The sequence below is a fragment of the Corapipo altera genome, unplaced genomic scaffold, assembly GCF_003945725.1.
Source record: "Corapipo altera isolate COAL_440 unplaced genomic scaffold, ASM394572v1 0, whole genome shotgun sequence".
Taxonomy (NCBI): domain Eukaryota; kingdom Metazoa; phylum Chordata; class Aves; order Passeriformes; family Pipridae; genus Corapipo; species Corapipo altera.
This window is the reverse complement of record NW_020884872.1, coordinates 87809034-87825033: the sequence shown is the minus strand read 5'-3', so window position 1 is coordinate 87825033 and position 16000 is coordinate 87809034. Positions and strand designations below refer to the sequence as shown.

General features: G+C 40.3%; 1 protein-coding gene across 1 annotated transcript; it reads left to right on the top strand.

Annotated features, from left to right (window-relative positions):
• Positions 1-442: 442 nt before the first annotated feature.
• Positions 443-14165, top strand: AQP11 (aquaporin 11). Its single transcript, XM_027668323.1, is given in 5 exon segments — positions 443-711; positions 813-1457; positions 6310-6426; positions 13274-13302; positions 13304-14165. Coding segments are annotated over 4 exon segments (852 nt in total). The 5' UTR covers positions 443-711; positions 813-862; the 3' UTR covers positions 13415-14165.
• Positions 14166-16000: the final 1835 nt, after the last annotated feature.

The window sequence follows — 16000 nt, the reverse complement described above, 5'->3', positions numbered from 1 at the left end:
TCTCAGAGGTATTTTCTAACTTAATCGATTCTGTGATTCTGTAATGCCTTTGTTTGCTAAAATGTATAAATACTAAGAAAAGTTTTGATAGCTGGCGTGCTTGTTTGTGGAACGCCACCGGCACCCGGGCTTGTGCAACTCTGAAATAATCAATCCGTCTCTCTCTCTCCCGAGCGTGTAATTATTGGCTTGTCGCACAGAGCGGGGTAAGCAATACGACTTTCGCGGACAGCCCGAGCTGGGGCCCGCAGAGCTGGCGGTGACACCGCAGCTTTCCCACCCGCGGCGCTCCCCCGCCGCCCCCCCCTCAGCGCCCCTGCCCCATGCCCGCCCGCCCGCCCGCATGCGCGGTGGTGCCGCAGCGCCCGCCGGAGGGGGCGGCGCGCCCGGAGCCCGCGGCCGGCGCGGGGCTGGTGCTGGAGCGGCGCTCGCAGCCCCGGAGGGGCCGCGCCACAGAGCCCGCCGCGGGAGTGCCTCGCCTCCCGTCCCCTCCGCGGGCGGGAGCGGCGGCCCGCCCTCCCCAGCGGCAGGCTGAGGGCGAGAGGAGTGTTCCGTCCGTCCCGCGGCGGAGGGGCTGAAGGGAAGCTGAGCCCCCTCCCCGCCCCGCGGTTTTCTACCGAAGGGACGGACCTTCCTTCTTCTAACCTCTGCCTTGGCAGGAAGCGGGATCCCCTTGCCCTCACCTCTGCCCTTTGCTCCGCCAAGCCGAGGGTGAGTCAGGCGCCTCGCAGGTGGGGACAGAAGCTGGCTCCTGCCTCGGAGGGCAAGGGTGGGCATTTTCCCTCCCTCTCCTGCTTTCTTTCTCCCCGCAGGTGGTGGGGCTGGACCTTCTGCGAGCCCTCGGGCCTGTGAAGCTCCGGGCATGGCTGTCGGTGGGCTCGGGAGCTCCCTGCTGCTGATGTCCGGCGTGGTGGTGGCCGTGGGGCTGTGCAGGAGGCTGACCCGCCGCCGGCTGCGCTCCCACCCGCGCCTCTTCGCTTTCCTCGTGGAGATGTTCAGCACCTTCCAGATCTGCGCCTGCACGAACGAGCTCAGCCTGCTCGGCAGTGTGGAGCCGAAGCCGCACACCGCCCTCACCCTCACCTACGGCTTCACCGTCCTGCACGGCCTCACCCTGGCCGGCAGCACCTGCAATCCCTGCGGGACCCTGCAGCCCATGTGGGGCGGCAGGACATCCCTCAGGATGGGGGGACTCAAGATTGCCGCTCAGTTCGTGGCTGCAGTGCTTGCCAGGGTGTTCATGCACTTTATTTGGAGTCTAGAGATGGCAGAGCCACATTTTGGAGCACTCTCACAGGGCTGCAGCAGCCCCATGCAGACTACAGAGATGCAGGCGTTCTGCATAGAACTGCTCTTTTCTGTCGTTTTCCAGCTGGCAGTCCTGCGATCGGAAAGTGTTAATCCCAAATACAGAGTCCATTTGATTGCTCTTCTCATCACCATGCTCGTGTATGCAGGTTAGTATTTTCTTTTTTTTTTTTTCTCTCCTCTGTTCCTGCAATTAAGTTGTAATAGAAGGGGGTTTTATTATTTTCTTAAAGGTTAAGAAGCAAAATTCTTTTTCGTAGATTAAAAAAAAATATCATCAAGGAAAGTTTATTGTCCTACATATGCAGAGTCCATTTGGAGTTTATATAAAGTTTACCTGGTTGCATTCCAGACAGGTGCAGGGTTAAGAATAAAATGAGTTATGAATTTAAAAACATGTCAAATGCACAAGTAAATATGGTTAAGTATTAAGATATCTCAGTGAAGGATTGTTTCATAACCCGACTATTTATACAGCGTGAGAGATTTCGTACTATGTGCTCTGATTTCCAAGTGGCATTGCGAGAGAGCACCGCTCTTTGTATCAGGAAAAAGTGCTGATGGTGCAACAGCAGGGTACAGACCGGCAGTAGGGAAGCTCTGTATTTAGATAATGCATAATTCATATCAGTGCAGTTTAATTAACTACTTCCTTAAATCAGAAACGGGAATGGTTATTTGTAGACTGCATACAGAAATGATAAAGTAATGCCTCCTGAAACCAAATGTAAAGAAAGAAAAAGTAGGTGTTGTATTAGAGCCTCCTGCGTCTGTAATACCGTGTGTGTCCATAGCCTTGCCTCTACTTGTTTGTCACCTCATGCTTCCCAGAGCTGGGACACTCTCACCTGCGCATCCTCTCTGGAGCAGTGGGAGGGAAGAGGTGAAGGGAGTGAGTCTGAACTTCTTTCTTCCGGCTGTTGATGCTCCCTTTTGTCCCTAGTGAAGTGCCGAGAGTTGTTAGGTCACTTGAGTCCTACTGGCAAGAAGAACTCCACAGTTTGAAGAGGTGAGAGAGTGAGTTACGGAACTCCTTGATTGTGCTATCGCCCCCACCACACAAAAAGTTATCTAGGGAATTATCAAATCCTTTTATGAGAGAGGGAGATCTCTTATCTGCAAACATCCGTGGTGTCATTGATGTCGTGTCCAAAAGGTTTACCTTATTATGCTATTTAACATAATAGCATCTGGAACAATGTACAGTCAAATTTTCAGATGTAGTAATGAAAAAACCTTTACTCATTATTTTTAGCTGAAATTAGCTAATGCCTAACAGGTAAAATAAGTCCATGGGGAATTTTGAGAATTAACTTAGCAATTTGAACTACTTTTCAAAATTAACTTTTGAAGGCAGAAGCAAGGTGCATTTGAGGACATTAAATATATTTCTGAGTTGCTCAGTGAAAGTATAGCCAAATATTATCCTCTCTCTTCTACAAGCACAGAAATCTGCATTCCTGATTCTTAACATTCTTTTCCTGCTTAGAAAATACTCATATAACATAATATATATCACATTGCCTTTCTCTTCCCTAGTTCAAACATAGAATTCATTCCCGGTGTTGTTGGCCAGGCTTCTCTCTTTTTCCAGCAGGAGAAGGGTGTGTACCACTTCCCCTTCCATGTCATAAACTTGGACTTGTTAAACTCTCCAGTGCAATTGATCTGCATGTTCTTCTAGGAAGCCTCAGACCTGCTGCACCCAGACCTCTTTCTTTTGCACCTTCTGTCTGTACCCTGTGCTACCTAGACATTTTTCTTTGCATTTCTTTTAATCTGGAATCCAGTCTACTATAAAAATACATGGGTATTCCAGAGAATAGATCCTGAACCTAGTTTTATGCCATACTTAGTGGAAAAACTAATTTTTTCTTGTTCGCTCTGCTCCAAGCTTCCTAAGGTTTGCATGTTTGCTGTACACTCAGGTTCAAAAGGAAAGATGAGAAGTGTTATCTTCCCCCTGCAGCAGGCATGCATGAGCCTGGTGTTTACTATCCACTCCTAAGTTGTGGATTGAAGCTTTCTGAAGCAGAGGAAGGCATAAACCCTGATTCCTATCACTGAGCTATTACACAGTAAGTGAGGGTGCAGGCTGCTGCTATTAATTTCTTACTGTGATGAAGTCAGAGGTTTGCACTGTAACAGATCTTTTTTTCTAGTGGAAGGTTAACTCCTCCATTTTGAGGGCTGCTCATTGGAACCCCCTTCCCACAGCATCCTGACAGCATGGCAAGTAACTGGGGCAATAGCAAAGGGCAGTCATGGACAATGTCTGGTGCATAAATCCTGTAAATCTGTGGATCTCATGGCGTAGAGAGGTCTGTTCCACCTCAGTTTCTTACATGCATTAAGAGTGACTTACAAATCAGGTGTCACAGACAGTGGCCTCCAGCAGGCCAAGTTCTCATTTACAGGCTGTGAAGGCAGACAGATGCAAAACTTGGTTGGGCTGGGTAATTCTTGTAATTCTCAGGAAATCTTCTACACCTCTTTGTTTACTGTTTATATATTTAAATATATGTATATGTATATATAAATATATATTTAAGGACTTTGAGTGCCTCTCTAAGAGGAATGGATCTTTCTTGCATACCCAGCACCAAAGGGCCAGGCAACCAGCACAAATTTAGGCAAAGCAATGCTAATTTAGGCAACTTGGTAACACTCTTCCTTTTTTCTACAAAACTATCAAATAGAGTATTGAATGAATAATGATTTTTTTAAACTTAATTTGGCAGATAGAGGGTTCTAGCTAGCAATTCTGGTGCATTAAATTTACAAAATAAAATTTATGATAATGATTTCTTTTTATACTGTGATTGTAAAAACAAAGTGCATTGTGCCTTCAGGACCTGTGTCTGTTACAGTTATGAATGAACCAGAAACGTTAGAAAAAAACATCCTATACATAGTATATTGTATTTCATTCCCTGAATTATGCTCTGAGTTTGGTAGCTGTATCCTGTATGGGGAATGATTGCTGTCTGAAAAGGGACTGTAAGAAGGGACTCCAATTTAGTTTGGGTAAAATTTTGGAGGATAGCCACATCCCTGTGGCTTACATCCTTCTAAATGTATTGATGCAGAGACAAGGCTCAAAAACATTAAATTGTATTTTTATTGTTGAATAAATGGAGCTATTGGAAAAAACAAATTTTGGTAGGTCAGTGTTGTGTGTACCAATACAAGGTACTTAGGTATGCCATGCAGCTCACTCCAACAAATAACATCAGGTTATATAGTATTATCAAAATTACAAGCTGTTTCTTTAGGTTTTTCTTGCACTTTTTCATAGTTAAGAACATTTGGATTTTTTTTCTACATTTAGTCTTACACAGAGTAAATTTTTATAGCAGTACATACTGTACACAAAAGCTCCAATATTTTCTCATGCATTGTGTGGAGCACACATTCCTTCCCCTTTTAAAGTTCTTATATGTACCACATCAAAGAGGCTATATTTCTTTTGCCATAAAATAATTTGTCTTTTCTGGTACACAGACTGAGGTGCTTAATATATAATTTTAAATAAGATTATACTAGTGCCCCTGGCCTATGGTTGATATTCCAATAGTTATTAGTAATGAATATTGAAGAAATACAGCAGTTAAAACTCTTATCTAATGTTCAGTGTTCAGCAACCACATCCTGAGAGTGAAATTCTACTTTCAACTGTGTGTTTGTTGATATAAAAGCAGAAGCAGTTAATTCATAAATAGATTAAAGCAAAGTAAATTATTGTAACTGGGCTTCCTGGCAACCATGGACGTTGCTAATGTGTCATTGTGCAGAATAACAGACTGCACAACAAACCTGAGATGCTCTTGAGAACAAGTGTAAAACCACAGTCAACTGAGTAGGTAAAAAAACTTTCCTGAACTGTAATAACAGTAAAAGAAATAATAAGGAGAATATAGAAAGAGAAAACAGAAGAAGACAATGACAAAGACTGTACTAAAACTTTGGATAAATGATTGCATGCTCATGGCAAACAAGGATTGCAGCAGCATGGTACTTGTACAAAGGGTAAGTTCAAAGCTCATACTAGCTTATTTGGGGAAAAATCAAGAATAAGCTCTAAAGAATTAAATAGACACAATTATATTTTATGGGAATAGATTAATAGATAAAAGAGATATGGGGTGGTTAGTAACTTATAGTACAGAAATACAGATAATTTTGCTGTGAGTAATGCTATTTCTGCAGGATTGGAATGAGAGGAACAACATACATCAGAATTAAGCACACTTAGCTCCAGGTTCATCTGCAGTGAAATTACAGTTTAATCTTCACAGTGTAATGTGTTTGGATCTAGTTATTTAGAATATGTTTAGGCAAGTTCATTTACATCTGAAATCAGAGGCAAGGAAAGATGCTTGGCTTCCTTTTACAAGACATGGGGTGGCATTTGCTTTTATTTTCTTCAGACAGCATAGAGAATGATTGTGAAGGCTTTTGCCACAGTTATTATACCATATGATAACGTTCTATACATTGGTGATATTAGTGTTCTTATAATAAAGTACAGAGGTCAACTGTCAGTATATCTGTCAGTGCTTGACAGATATTTTTCTATTCTCTTGCATATGTGTTTCATGTGACATGGAAATGTAATGAGGGCTCAGTACTTCTTTACTAATATTTGTGTAATTCCTGCTTCTACAAGACTGTTAGTAAAACAGCTTCTAGTTTTATCAATAGAAACATTCAGTATTGGCCAAACTTATCTCTTTAAAGAATATTTGCTACAAAGAGATAAAGGAAGTTATAGTCTGCCCTTCAGATGTTTTAAAGCCTATTAAGAAACAGTTAAACTGTTAACCATGTCACCAGGTAAATAAACTCTTCTGAAGTTATCTGTTCAAACTGTTTCTGCTAATTCATTTTATTGCTGGGTGCACATTTCTTGTAATATTGTGTGTGCATTTCAATATTAATTTAATAATAAGAAAGATGGTTTGATTTCATGTTGTTTACATTATTTACATCTTATTGCAGGTGGAAATCTCACAGGAGCAATATTTAACCCAGCACTGGCATTTTCATTACATGCAGATTGTTTCTATGACAAATTTTTGAGTTACTCACTAGTATACTGGATAGCACCAGCCTTAGGTAAGTTCTTAATACTTTATGTATTTGAGAAAGTGTTATTTAGTACATGGTTCAAAAATCAGGAAATAGCTATTCTTTATTTGATAGTGTGCTCATTTTCTGCTTTAAATAAAATCCAGAAAATAGTAAATTGTAATGTATGTGTAAAAATCATTCAGAATCATGGTTTCATTTTGCAAATGCAGGCTGTGTATTTTACTCTTGTTCAGTGCTCCATGTAGAGTGCCTGTGACACTTGTTTTGTGAATCATAGAATGGCTTGGCTTGGGAGGGACCTTTAAAGAGCATCTAGTCTGACCCCCTTGCAATGGGCAGGGGCATCTTCAACTAGAGCAGGTCACTCAGAGCCCCATCTGACCTAGCCTTGAATGTTTCCAGGGATGGGGCACCTACCACCTCTTTGGGCAACCAGTGTTTCACTCTCTCATTGTAAAAAACTACTTCCTTAAATCTAGTCTAAATCTGCCCAGTTTTAGTTTAAACCATTACCCCTTGTCCCATCAATCAAGTATCTGAGTTTTAAACACCAGTTTTATTAACAAAATAATATCTACTGTTTTAATTATTTTAAGAAACAGCCATATTATGCAGTACAATTGTTTAGTCCAGATGTCATGTTCAAAGTCTAAGTACTTTTGGGATACTTTGAGCAAGAAAATGTACCTATCAAAGAACCACCCACAACAGCACAATTCTAGATGAAAAAAGTTTGGTGTTTAGGTTAGGCTTAACTAGTTAGTTATAAATCAACAGCTGTTTACTCTGGAGCTTGATACATTTGAAACTGCCTATTGTTTGGGACTTTATGCTCTGGTATTAAAATCCAGCCTGTTTGAGGTATCACACTGACCAGAGGCCCACTTGTAGATTCTAGCAGAATACTAAACAGGAAAAGAAGATACCTGAAAGTAAATATGAGCGTGATTAACTTCAAAAAGAGAAACATACTGGTTAGCACTGGTTTCTGTCTTGTTTTGTGACAGTATCCAAGAACATGGGGGTGATAAATTAAAAAACACCCACAGATATTAGGACAAGTCTGTAAATATGCTTTCTCGATTACTACTTTTATAATATCAAATCTTTTTTCTCTCCATAGTGTCTAAACTTTGCAGTTCTCATTCTGTGTTCCAGTTCCAGTCACTTATGGAAACAATCTGTTATTACTTTAAGAATTAGGAATGTTAGCAACTAGATTTTTTTCTAAGTTAAATTATGGTTTTAATTTGGAAGCTATTGATTTTAACTTCTAGTTGTGTGCAGATGAGAATGCTGCATGTGATACTTCATGCTGTTTGTTTACAGCTAGTTAGTCCTTACAACTCGTGAGCTTTCTGCTTAGAGGGTATATAGAGAAGCAGTTTGCTAATCCTAAATTCTTTCATGACTGTTAATCCTATTAGAAGGTACAACAGTGATGAAGGCACAACAGGATGTAAAATATACACAGGAAACATAACAAAGGGCTCCCATTATAACAAAAAACTTCCTCTTCTTGAGTTCACACCTGTGCGTGTTCTACTTGCCTTGACTCTCAGTCAGTCAGAAATGAAGATAGAAGTTTTAGTCTATCTAAAATTTACTTTAATATAATTTTGTTAAATTAGATCTCCAAACAGGATGACTGAACAGTAGAGTAAGCTTGATAACTGTTCAGTTAGTAGTTAATGAAATGTCTTCGGCAAAGCTGATCAGCATCACTCGGGTCCTTACAGAACACATAATATTTCTCACCATTCAGCTTTAGCTTTCTGTTTTATTAACTGATTTCGATGTGATAACCTTTTAGAGATTTTCCAGGTTGTAAGTACTTGGGATTTAATATTTTGGCAAGTGATCTGCAGAAACAGGAGGCATTCTGAAACCCCATGTTCTGCTTATTTGCCAGGAGGTGTTCTGCAGAACAGCTTTTTAGAAAGCCTTCAGATGATTTTGACATAAGAAAATTAGCTGATGTTAACTCAAATGGACCCGTGACTTGAGGAATTTAGAATGTGATTAGGGAGTAATGTTACATTTCTATGAAAATAGGGGTTTGTCATCAGTTAACATCTAGAAAATCCATGAAGAATGCATTGAATTCTGTCTCTTAAATTAAAAAAAAGCTCCAGACTGAACAGTTGTGGATGTGGATACTCAGGACACATCACTTCTTGTGCAGTGTTGCTACTGCAACCAACATTTAGTTACAGATCTCAGGTGAAGGGTGGAGGACTCTATTGGTGGTATAAATAGCTTATTACAAAACAAGGGTGCTTCATGGATGTGTAGAGACCTTACAGACCAAGAGCTGTGAACACCTGTCTGAGGTGGAAGGATAGAGGAGGTTGCTGCATTTGAAAACTGAATTGGTGAATACGGGAATGCAGATCTGCAAAGCTAACATGAAGTGATTTTCTTTCTTACACTTTTTGAAAATAAGAAAATAATAGGAATAGAGTTTTTTCTTCCACAGTTGGACCAAATGATGAGGCATCTGGGAAAATGACCTGTTAAGATGATAAATAAAATTGTTTTGAAAAGAACTTCTAAGCAGAATCATAGAAGTAGATGATGGGGGAATTAAACTTAGTTGTAAAAATTACTTTCAGAATCCACGTGTCAGCAGAAATACTGTTTCAAACTTCCTAGAAACTGGCAGAGTTGTAGTGATATGCTAACTTGATGCCTTACTTTTCACAGCATCAGCATCTTAGGTGGTTAAGTTACTTTGTTCTTCCTTTGGGGAATTCTTTTAGGAGTCTATTACTTTTTTTTGTGATTTTCTGTAATAATTACCTCATGCAGAACCATGGACTAGCATACCGTGAAACTTGAAATTGCCAGTGCAAAGTGCAGTATGTTCTCATTTATGGCCAGAGCAAAAACCCACAAGGCTAAGGAGATTGGAGAGTGTTCAGTATGTAACTGATACCCTGATCTAGCTGTAAGCAAGTTCTTAACCATCAGCTTCGGAACAATTTTCGTAGAAAGGACACTTGGAACAAGAGGAAGATTGATTGTCACCTTCACAAGAGGAAGATGAAATGGAAGTTCTGTTTTAGGATAAACAAACCAACTAGTGGTTTATGGTCTTTCAGGAATATAATCTTGAAACTGTAGTTAATTACTTATTTTTCAAAATGGCTTCACTGACGTTTTGGTGAGGTGATTGTCCTGCAGCTTTAAACAGCTAATTCCTGTAATAAGTATGAATGTCAGCAAGTGTTTATGACTTAGCACAGGCAGGCCTAAGTTCTGCACTGTGAACATAGACACAATAAGTATGAGTGGAACAAAGATAGTTTCTGTTTCACTGCCAAAGGAATTCACATTAGTTGTCCAGGCATTATTAGTAATGATGGGGACTGAGCTAATGATGCACTTTCAGTACCAGGGAAATGGAAGCTTTGAAGGGAAGAGTTGGTAACATAGTCATGAGGTCAGTAAAATGAGATGCTCTTTCCTGGACAGGTGCCATCTTAGCATATCATAAAATTGTGTTGTAGAATGGTTTGGGTTGAAAGGGACCTTAAAGACCATCTAGTTCCACAGCCCAGGGGCAGGGACACCTTCCACTAGGCCCAAGTTGCTCAAGGCCCCATCCAACCTGGTCTAGCATTCTGCTAGGTTTCTAACACTAAAAAACCAGAATCAAGACCCACTTCTTTAGATCAGTTTTACTAGAAAGACTATTCCTTAGTTGAAAAAGTTTTTTCCTGACCAGGAGGGGAAATAAGTGCCAAAAAAGTTACTTAGCAGTAGAAGTAAATGGAGGAGGTAAGCAAGGGAGAAGGCAAGAGGTTAGACTTTCACCTTTCTGCTCAGAATACAGGATATTCAGAGCCCTCCAGCATGTTCAGAACACTGAAGCATGGAACTTAGCAAAGAAACAAGAATTTCAAGTCTGTGTGCCATACAAAACTCTCTAAAGGAGAGTTTCAACTTCAATAGGAAGTCTCCTATTCCCTCACCCTGATCTCCTAAGGGTTTTCAGCTCTGCAGAAATCATCTGACAGCAAAACTCATATGCAGTGAGTGAATGCAATCCATGAAGTTCCTAGAAAACTGTCACTAATTAAGTCTAATTCAAATACTAAAGGGCTGGTGAGTGGTAATCCTGTACTTGGCCTGGTGGATGGTGAGTGTGGTGAGTGTGGTGAGTGTGGCCACTTGGTTTCTAGTCCTTACAAGAGTTCAGGGTCCAGAAGGAGACTGGGAAGGTAAACAGCAGAGCTGTTTAGACTTCGGACTTCAAAACAATATTTTGCTTGTGTAGGGAATTGCTAAGTCAGTAAGAATTCCCTTGGAAGCTGCCATAAATGACAAAAGTATACCATGGAAAGGTGATTTTTCAAAAAAGCTCACTGAGAACTCTGTAGTAGATTTACATGTGCAGGAGAATCTGTCACATAGTTAGACTAGGAATTTTGACAGAAAGCCTTTCCCTGTTTGCTAGACAAAGAGCTTCCCTATGAATGAAGGACAGCATGTTAGAAATTGAAACAGGGTTGGGCAGCAAAGGAGGAGTATAAGAGTTTTGCACTTAGAAACGAAATCAGGAAGGTCAGAGCTCAGCTGGAACTAAGACTAGGGACATGCAAAGTTACAAATATATTAACCAGAAAAAAATTCCAGAGAAAACTCAGGTCCATTGGCGGATGGGGGAGACAACTTAGTGATGGATGGCATGGAAAAGGCTGAGGTACTGTATGTCTTTTTTTAACCATTGAGTCTTCCCAAGAAAATTTTGCTTCCACACCTCTGTGTAAATCAGTAAGGTTTTGGAAAGGAGGCAATAAATAGTGAGGGAGCAACGGGGTAGGAATGGATAAGCTCAATGATCGTGAATCCATTGACTCTACTAGGATTCACCTAGAAATGCAGGTAGAGTTGGCCGATGTTAGGATTGTCCTTCATTTATGAAAAGTTACAGCAGTTGGAGGAGGTTCCTGCCAATGGGAAATGTGCTAATACTATGCCAGCTTTTAAGGCGGCGGAGAGAGAAGCCCGGGAACTCTAAGCTAGTTGGTCTCACCTCAGCCAGTGGGAAGATGGTGGAGTACCTAGTCTTGGAATCCATTTCCAACCCTGTAAACAGCACAAAGGTAATCACAGGAACAATCAGCGCAGATGTAGTGAGGGTAATCCGTGCCTGACCAGCTTGGTTGCCTTCCATGATGAATGCATGTGGGAATGAGGGGGGAGCAGGGATGTAGTATACCTTCACTTTAGTAAGGCTTTTGATACCAGCTCCCACAGGATTCTTGATCCAAATTTAAAGTAGTGGGGTCACACATGAAGACTCTTAAATGGAATAAAAACAGGCTAAACCACTGACGTCAAAATGTAACAATCAATGGTTTGACACCTGGCTGAGGGCCAATAACATGCAGAGTGTACTGGTGTCAGTACTGGGACTTCATATTCCTCAGTATATTTAATATATTTCGTATATTTAACATATTTAATTCAGTGACCTGAATTAAAGTTTGTTCACGACAGTTTGTTCTCTCTGTAAGTAAGACAAAGCACACGATTCAGCAAATTGGGATCATCATGGGACATTATCACCCCCCTCTGCTCAATGCTTGAGAGCTGGCGTCTGGAACGTGGCTGTCTGGAGTCCCCCAGTTCAAGAGCTATGTGGACAAAACAGGATCCAGTCAGTGGAGGACTACCAAAATGGTGAAGGGCCTAGAGTACCTGATACATGAAGGGGATGCTGAGGGAACTGGACTTGTTTAGGCTGCAGAAATAAGATGAAAATATGTTTTAAGAACAGCCAACTTTTATGTCCAAAGTTGACATAAAAGGATGCCAGAGATTAACTGTTCTTGTTGGCAACAAGTAACAGCAACGCCCCAAATTGTGGCATGGGAAGTTCAGATCAGTCTTCAAGAAAACCTTCAGAAGCAACATTGAAACTAGTTATTTGGAGAAGTGCTACAGTGCATGGAGGTGTTAGGGACTCAGCTAGGGAAAGCCTCACTGACCCGTCTAGCATAGGCAAAGTCCTGCATCGAGTGGGAGACTGGACTAGAGAGAATTCCTTCCAATAAGCTTTTTTTTTTGTGATCTAAGAAGCTTCATAAAATACAAGCTACACTGTATGAGCAACACTGTCAACCAGGATCCTCTTCATTTCTGAAAGAGAATATGCTGATTTTTTTCCCAGGAAAAAAAAAAATGGTCATAATAAACTGTATTTGGATGCCCTTTGGACTCAATGGCCCTTATGGGCCCCTTCCAACTTGAGACACTGTATGATGCTCATGAAGAAAATACAGTCTCTAACTTCACTTTTTTTCTGCTTCAGAATAAACCCTTAATCAGAATGATCTTCAAAAAAAAACACCCATTATCCTATAGCCACTTGGCAGCACCTAAAAATGATCAGCAGCATGATTTGGCAGCACCAAAACAGACACTGCTAACAAACTCAGCTGAGAAATGGAAGTTAAGCTGCTGGTTCAGTCATTTATACATCCAGCTACAAAGAAAGGAGCCCCGATACAGCAACAGGAAGGTGCATGTGTTGGATTCACCTAGTCAAACTGCTCTGACTTTGGCTTGGCACATACAGAGCAGAGTTAAAACATTAAATATACTAAGAAAAACAGGATTATGAACTCATAAGGACCACTTGCATGGTTGTTGAAGCTTTCTTTGTGAAAAAAAATTGTGTTTGGAAAAAGTGCTGACTGCCTCTAACCCTTTTGACAGAAAATTCAATTTTTCTGCAATCTGTGCTGTATTGCATGTTAGACACGCAAATACTTGAACATAATGTTTATTTTCAATACCAGTACTGTGTCCTGCTCAAATACATTTAAATAAAGGTCCTTTCTCTATCTTCTCATTTCAGGTACAATACTTGTGGCTTTTATATGGGATGAAATCTTTCCTCGGATATCCTGAGACATCAAATCCTGAAATCTGGCAGAAGTACATTAAAATTATTTTCAACATCTGCAGACATGAAGCTTTCAAAGAATTGTTGACATAGACTTCCACATCACCTTTCAATTGCATTTTCAGATTTCATGTTTGAAGTATTAACTTATCACTTTGTATTCAAATACTAATTTTGTAAGTGCATATTGGGATTCTGGGAATATCTGCCACCATTTTCAGTTAAGCCATATGAATGTGAAGGACTGTTAAAATACTGAAACTTTGTCACTTTAGCCATAAGTGCCATTTGCTGACCTTTATTACAACAGCATGCAAAACTAATTTTAGAGAAATACCCAGTCCTTTCGAGGTTTGAATTTATTGGATTTTTTCCCATAGAAGGCACCTGCAAAAAAGGAGCTGAAGATCTCTTATATTGACATCATCATATTCCTACTTGCCATATATGTATCTCTGAGAGGAAGAGAGGCTACACTACTCCCTAGAAGAGTCTCCACAGCTCTATTCTAGAGGCACCCTACACCAAAATTGAAAGTCTGTAGGACCAGCATTGTTTTAGTAATACCTGAGTGCAGGTAAGTAACCTCTCACTTCCTGTCGGGAAGGCTCTGCTGCATCCTGGCCCACTGTAGATTGTCGAATGTTTACCTTGGTTGGAAAAAGCAGTAGTAAAGTACCATAAAATTCTGTAGACACACAAGTAAAAGGGTACTTTAGGCAACCGCCCCTACTTTGTATCAGAGATTACTGCTGCCTCTTCAGATAGACACAGTATATAGGGATGAGTCATGGGGTATTCAATTTGTCCTTGATTTTATGCAGCTTTTACCGATTTTTTTTTTTTAAATGAATCTGCAATATAGGAGAATAAATAACAGAGCTAAACCACAGGAAAGCTCCAGACACAAACTGGCACAAACATGCCCTTTATAGCCTCAGCTAAGGCAAGCACCACCGACAGGTACCACCCTTGGAAGCTCTGCTTATAGCATGAAGTTTCTTCTTCTGGATGCAGCTTAATTTTTAAATATGCCAAAATAATTTTTTCAAATTTAGGAGTAAATTCAGTTTTTCACTTTATAGTTACTAGGTTTAAAAGGAGAGATGGTTAACAAGTTCTACAAAGATCTCAGTAGCATGCCACCAAACTCAGCATCCAAGTCACCTTACAAACCATGTTCTAAGAAAAAGGGAATCAGATGAGGTTTTTTTCACAGTAAAATTATGAACCAAGTATTTAACAGGTACTATTGCCAGCTATCTTTTTTGCAAGAGTTTGGGAAGTAAATATTTTCATGTAATTTCCAACTTGTTGCAATAAAATCTTTTCTCACTTATATTTTCCAAGGTACCTTTAAGATTATATTGCAAAATGAAATCAATGGTTTGAACATGCTTTACATACAAGAGTTCCTAACCACGACCCTGTATTCAGTCATTAAAATAATAATTAAAAAAAATTAACCTGTTAATACAGTGAACTAGATAACTGGGTTATCATTCAGCAGCTCATGGACACTCGTGTGTTGGCCTGCTAATGGAAATTGTCTCTGGTAAAACTATTCATGGCAAGGACCACACACGGGCACACTGAGCCTGGTAAGAGGTGATCCTCAGAAAAAATATTTACTTTTATACCATGTTCTGCTTCTAAAACAGATACTTTGGGGGGGTTCTAACTTCCTTTCCTTGCTTTACTGCTTTTTATACCTTTTACCTATTTTTAAAGTGTTCTATGCCTTACAGATTTTTTTCCCCCACTTTTCAGCCTCATTTCTTATGGAAACGAACCTTCCATAATTTACATGATTTGATGTTTCCTCTGAGCCCATGAAGCCCACAGGGTAAAGGTCTCAAAAATAAACCTCAAAGAGCATAAAAACAGACAGGGAAAAGAGAAAACAGAGAGACAAACCTACAGGGCAGCCAAGATTTGTTAGATTAGAGACCCTACTTCCGTGTCATTTCTGAAGGCCTGCAAAAGCAAAGTCCATAAACTGAAAAGGTCATAGCAGATATGACTTCTCCACATCTGTACTGTTTATTTTGGCATAACATATAGTTTAGAAGAAGTTGGTACAAACCTGGGTGATTAACAAGTAGTTGCTCTATTTATAGCCACTAGAAGTAGAATATAAAATAGAAATAAAAATCACTAAGAAATAGACAAGCCTTAAATTGACTAAATTAACACAAAACAAGCAAACAAAAAACCCCACAAAACAAAAAGTAGCAGAAACAATGAAAAATAAACCCAAGTTAGGAACTGAAGAATTTAACTATTTTTGGTAGGACAGACAAAAATGAGTATTTAACATTCAAAGCAATGAATGCTTATGAAGTACACAACACTTACACATAGCCTAAATGCAAAGTTTTATTGGAAATAAAACTCATCAGTTCACACAAGACATTGCTCAGTGCTACCCTTCAGGGCTCATCCAGGTTTGTTTCCACCTCACCAAAATTAATTTTGCTCCACTGACTGGGCTGGAAGACAAGATGTCTGTTCCTGGAGCTCCACGTTAGTACAACAGAAATTCTCCCTTTGGAGCTTCCTAGTGCTCAGATGTAGTGAGAGTGCTGAGAGGAGCTGTGTACAGTCCAGCTGCCCTGTGGTTAACTGTGCCCAAATGCCAGGGTATGTAACAGTCTGCAGTTTAGTGTGGAAAAGAAC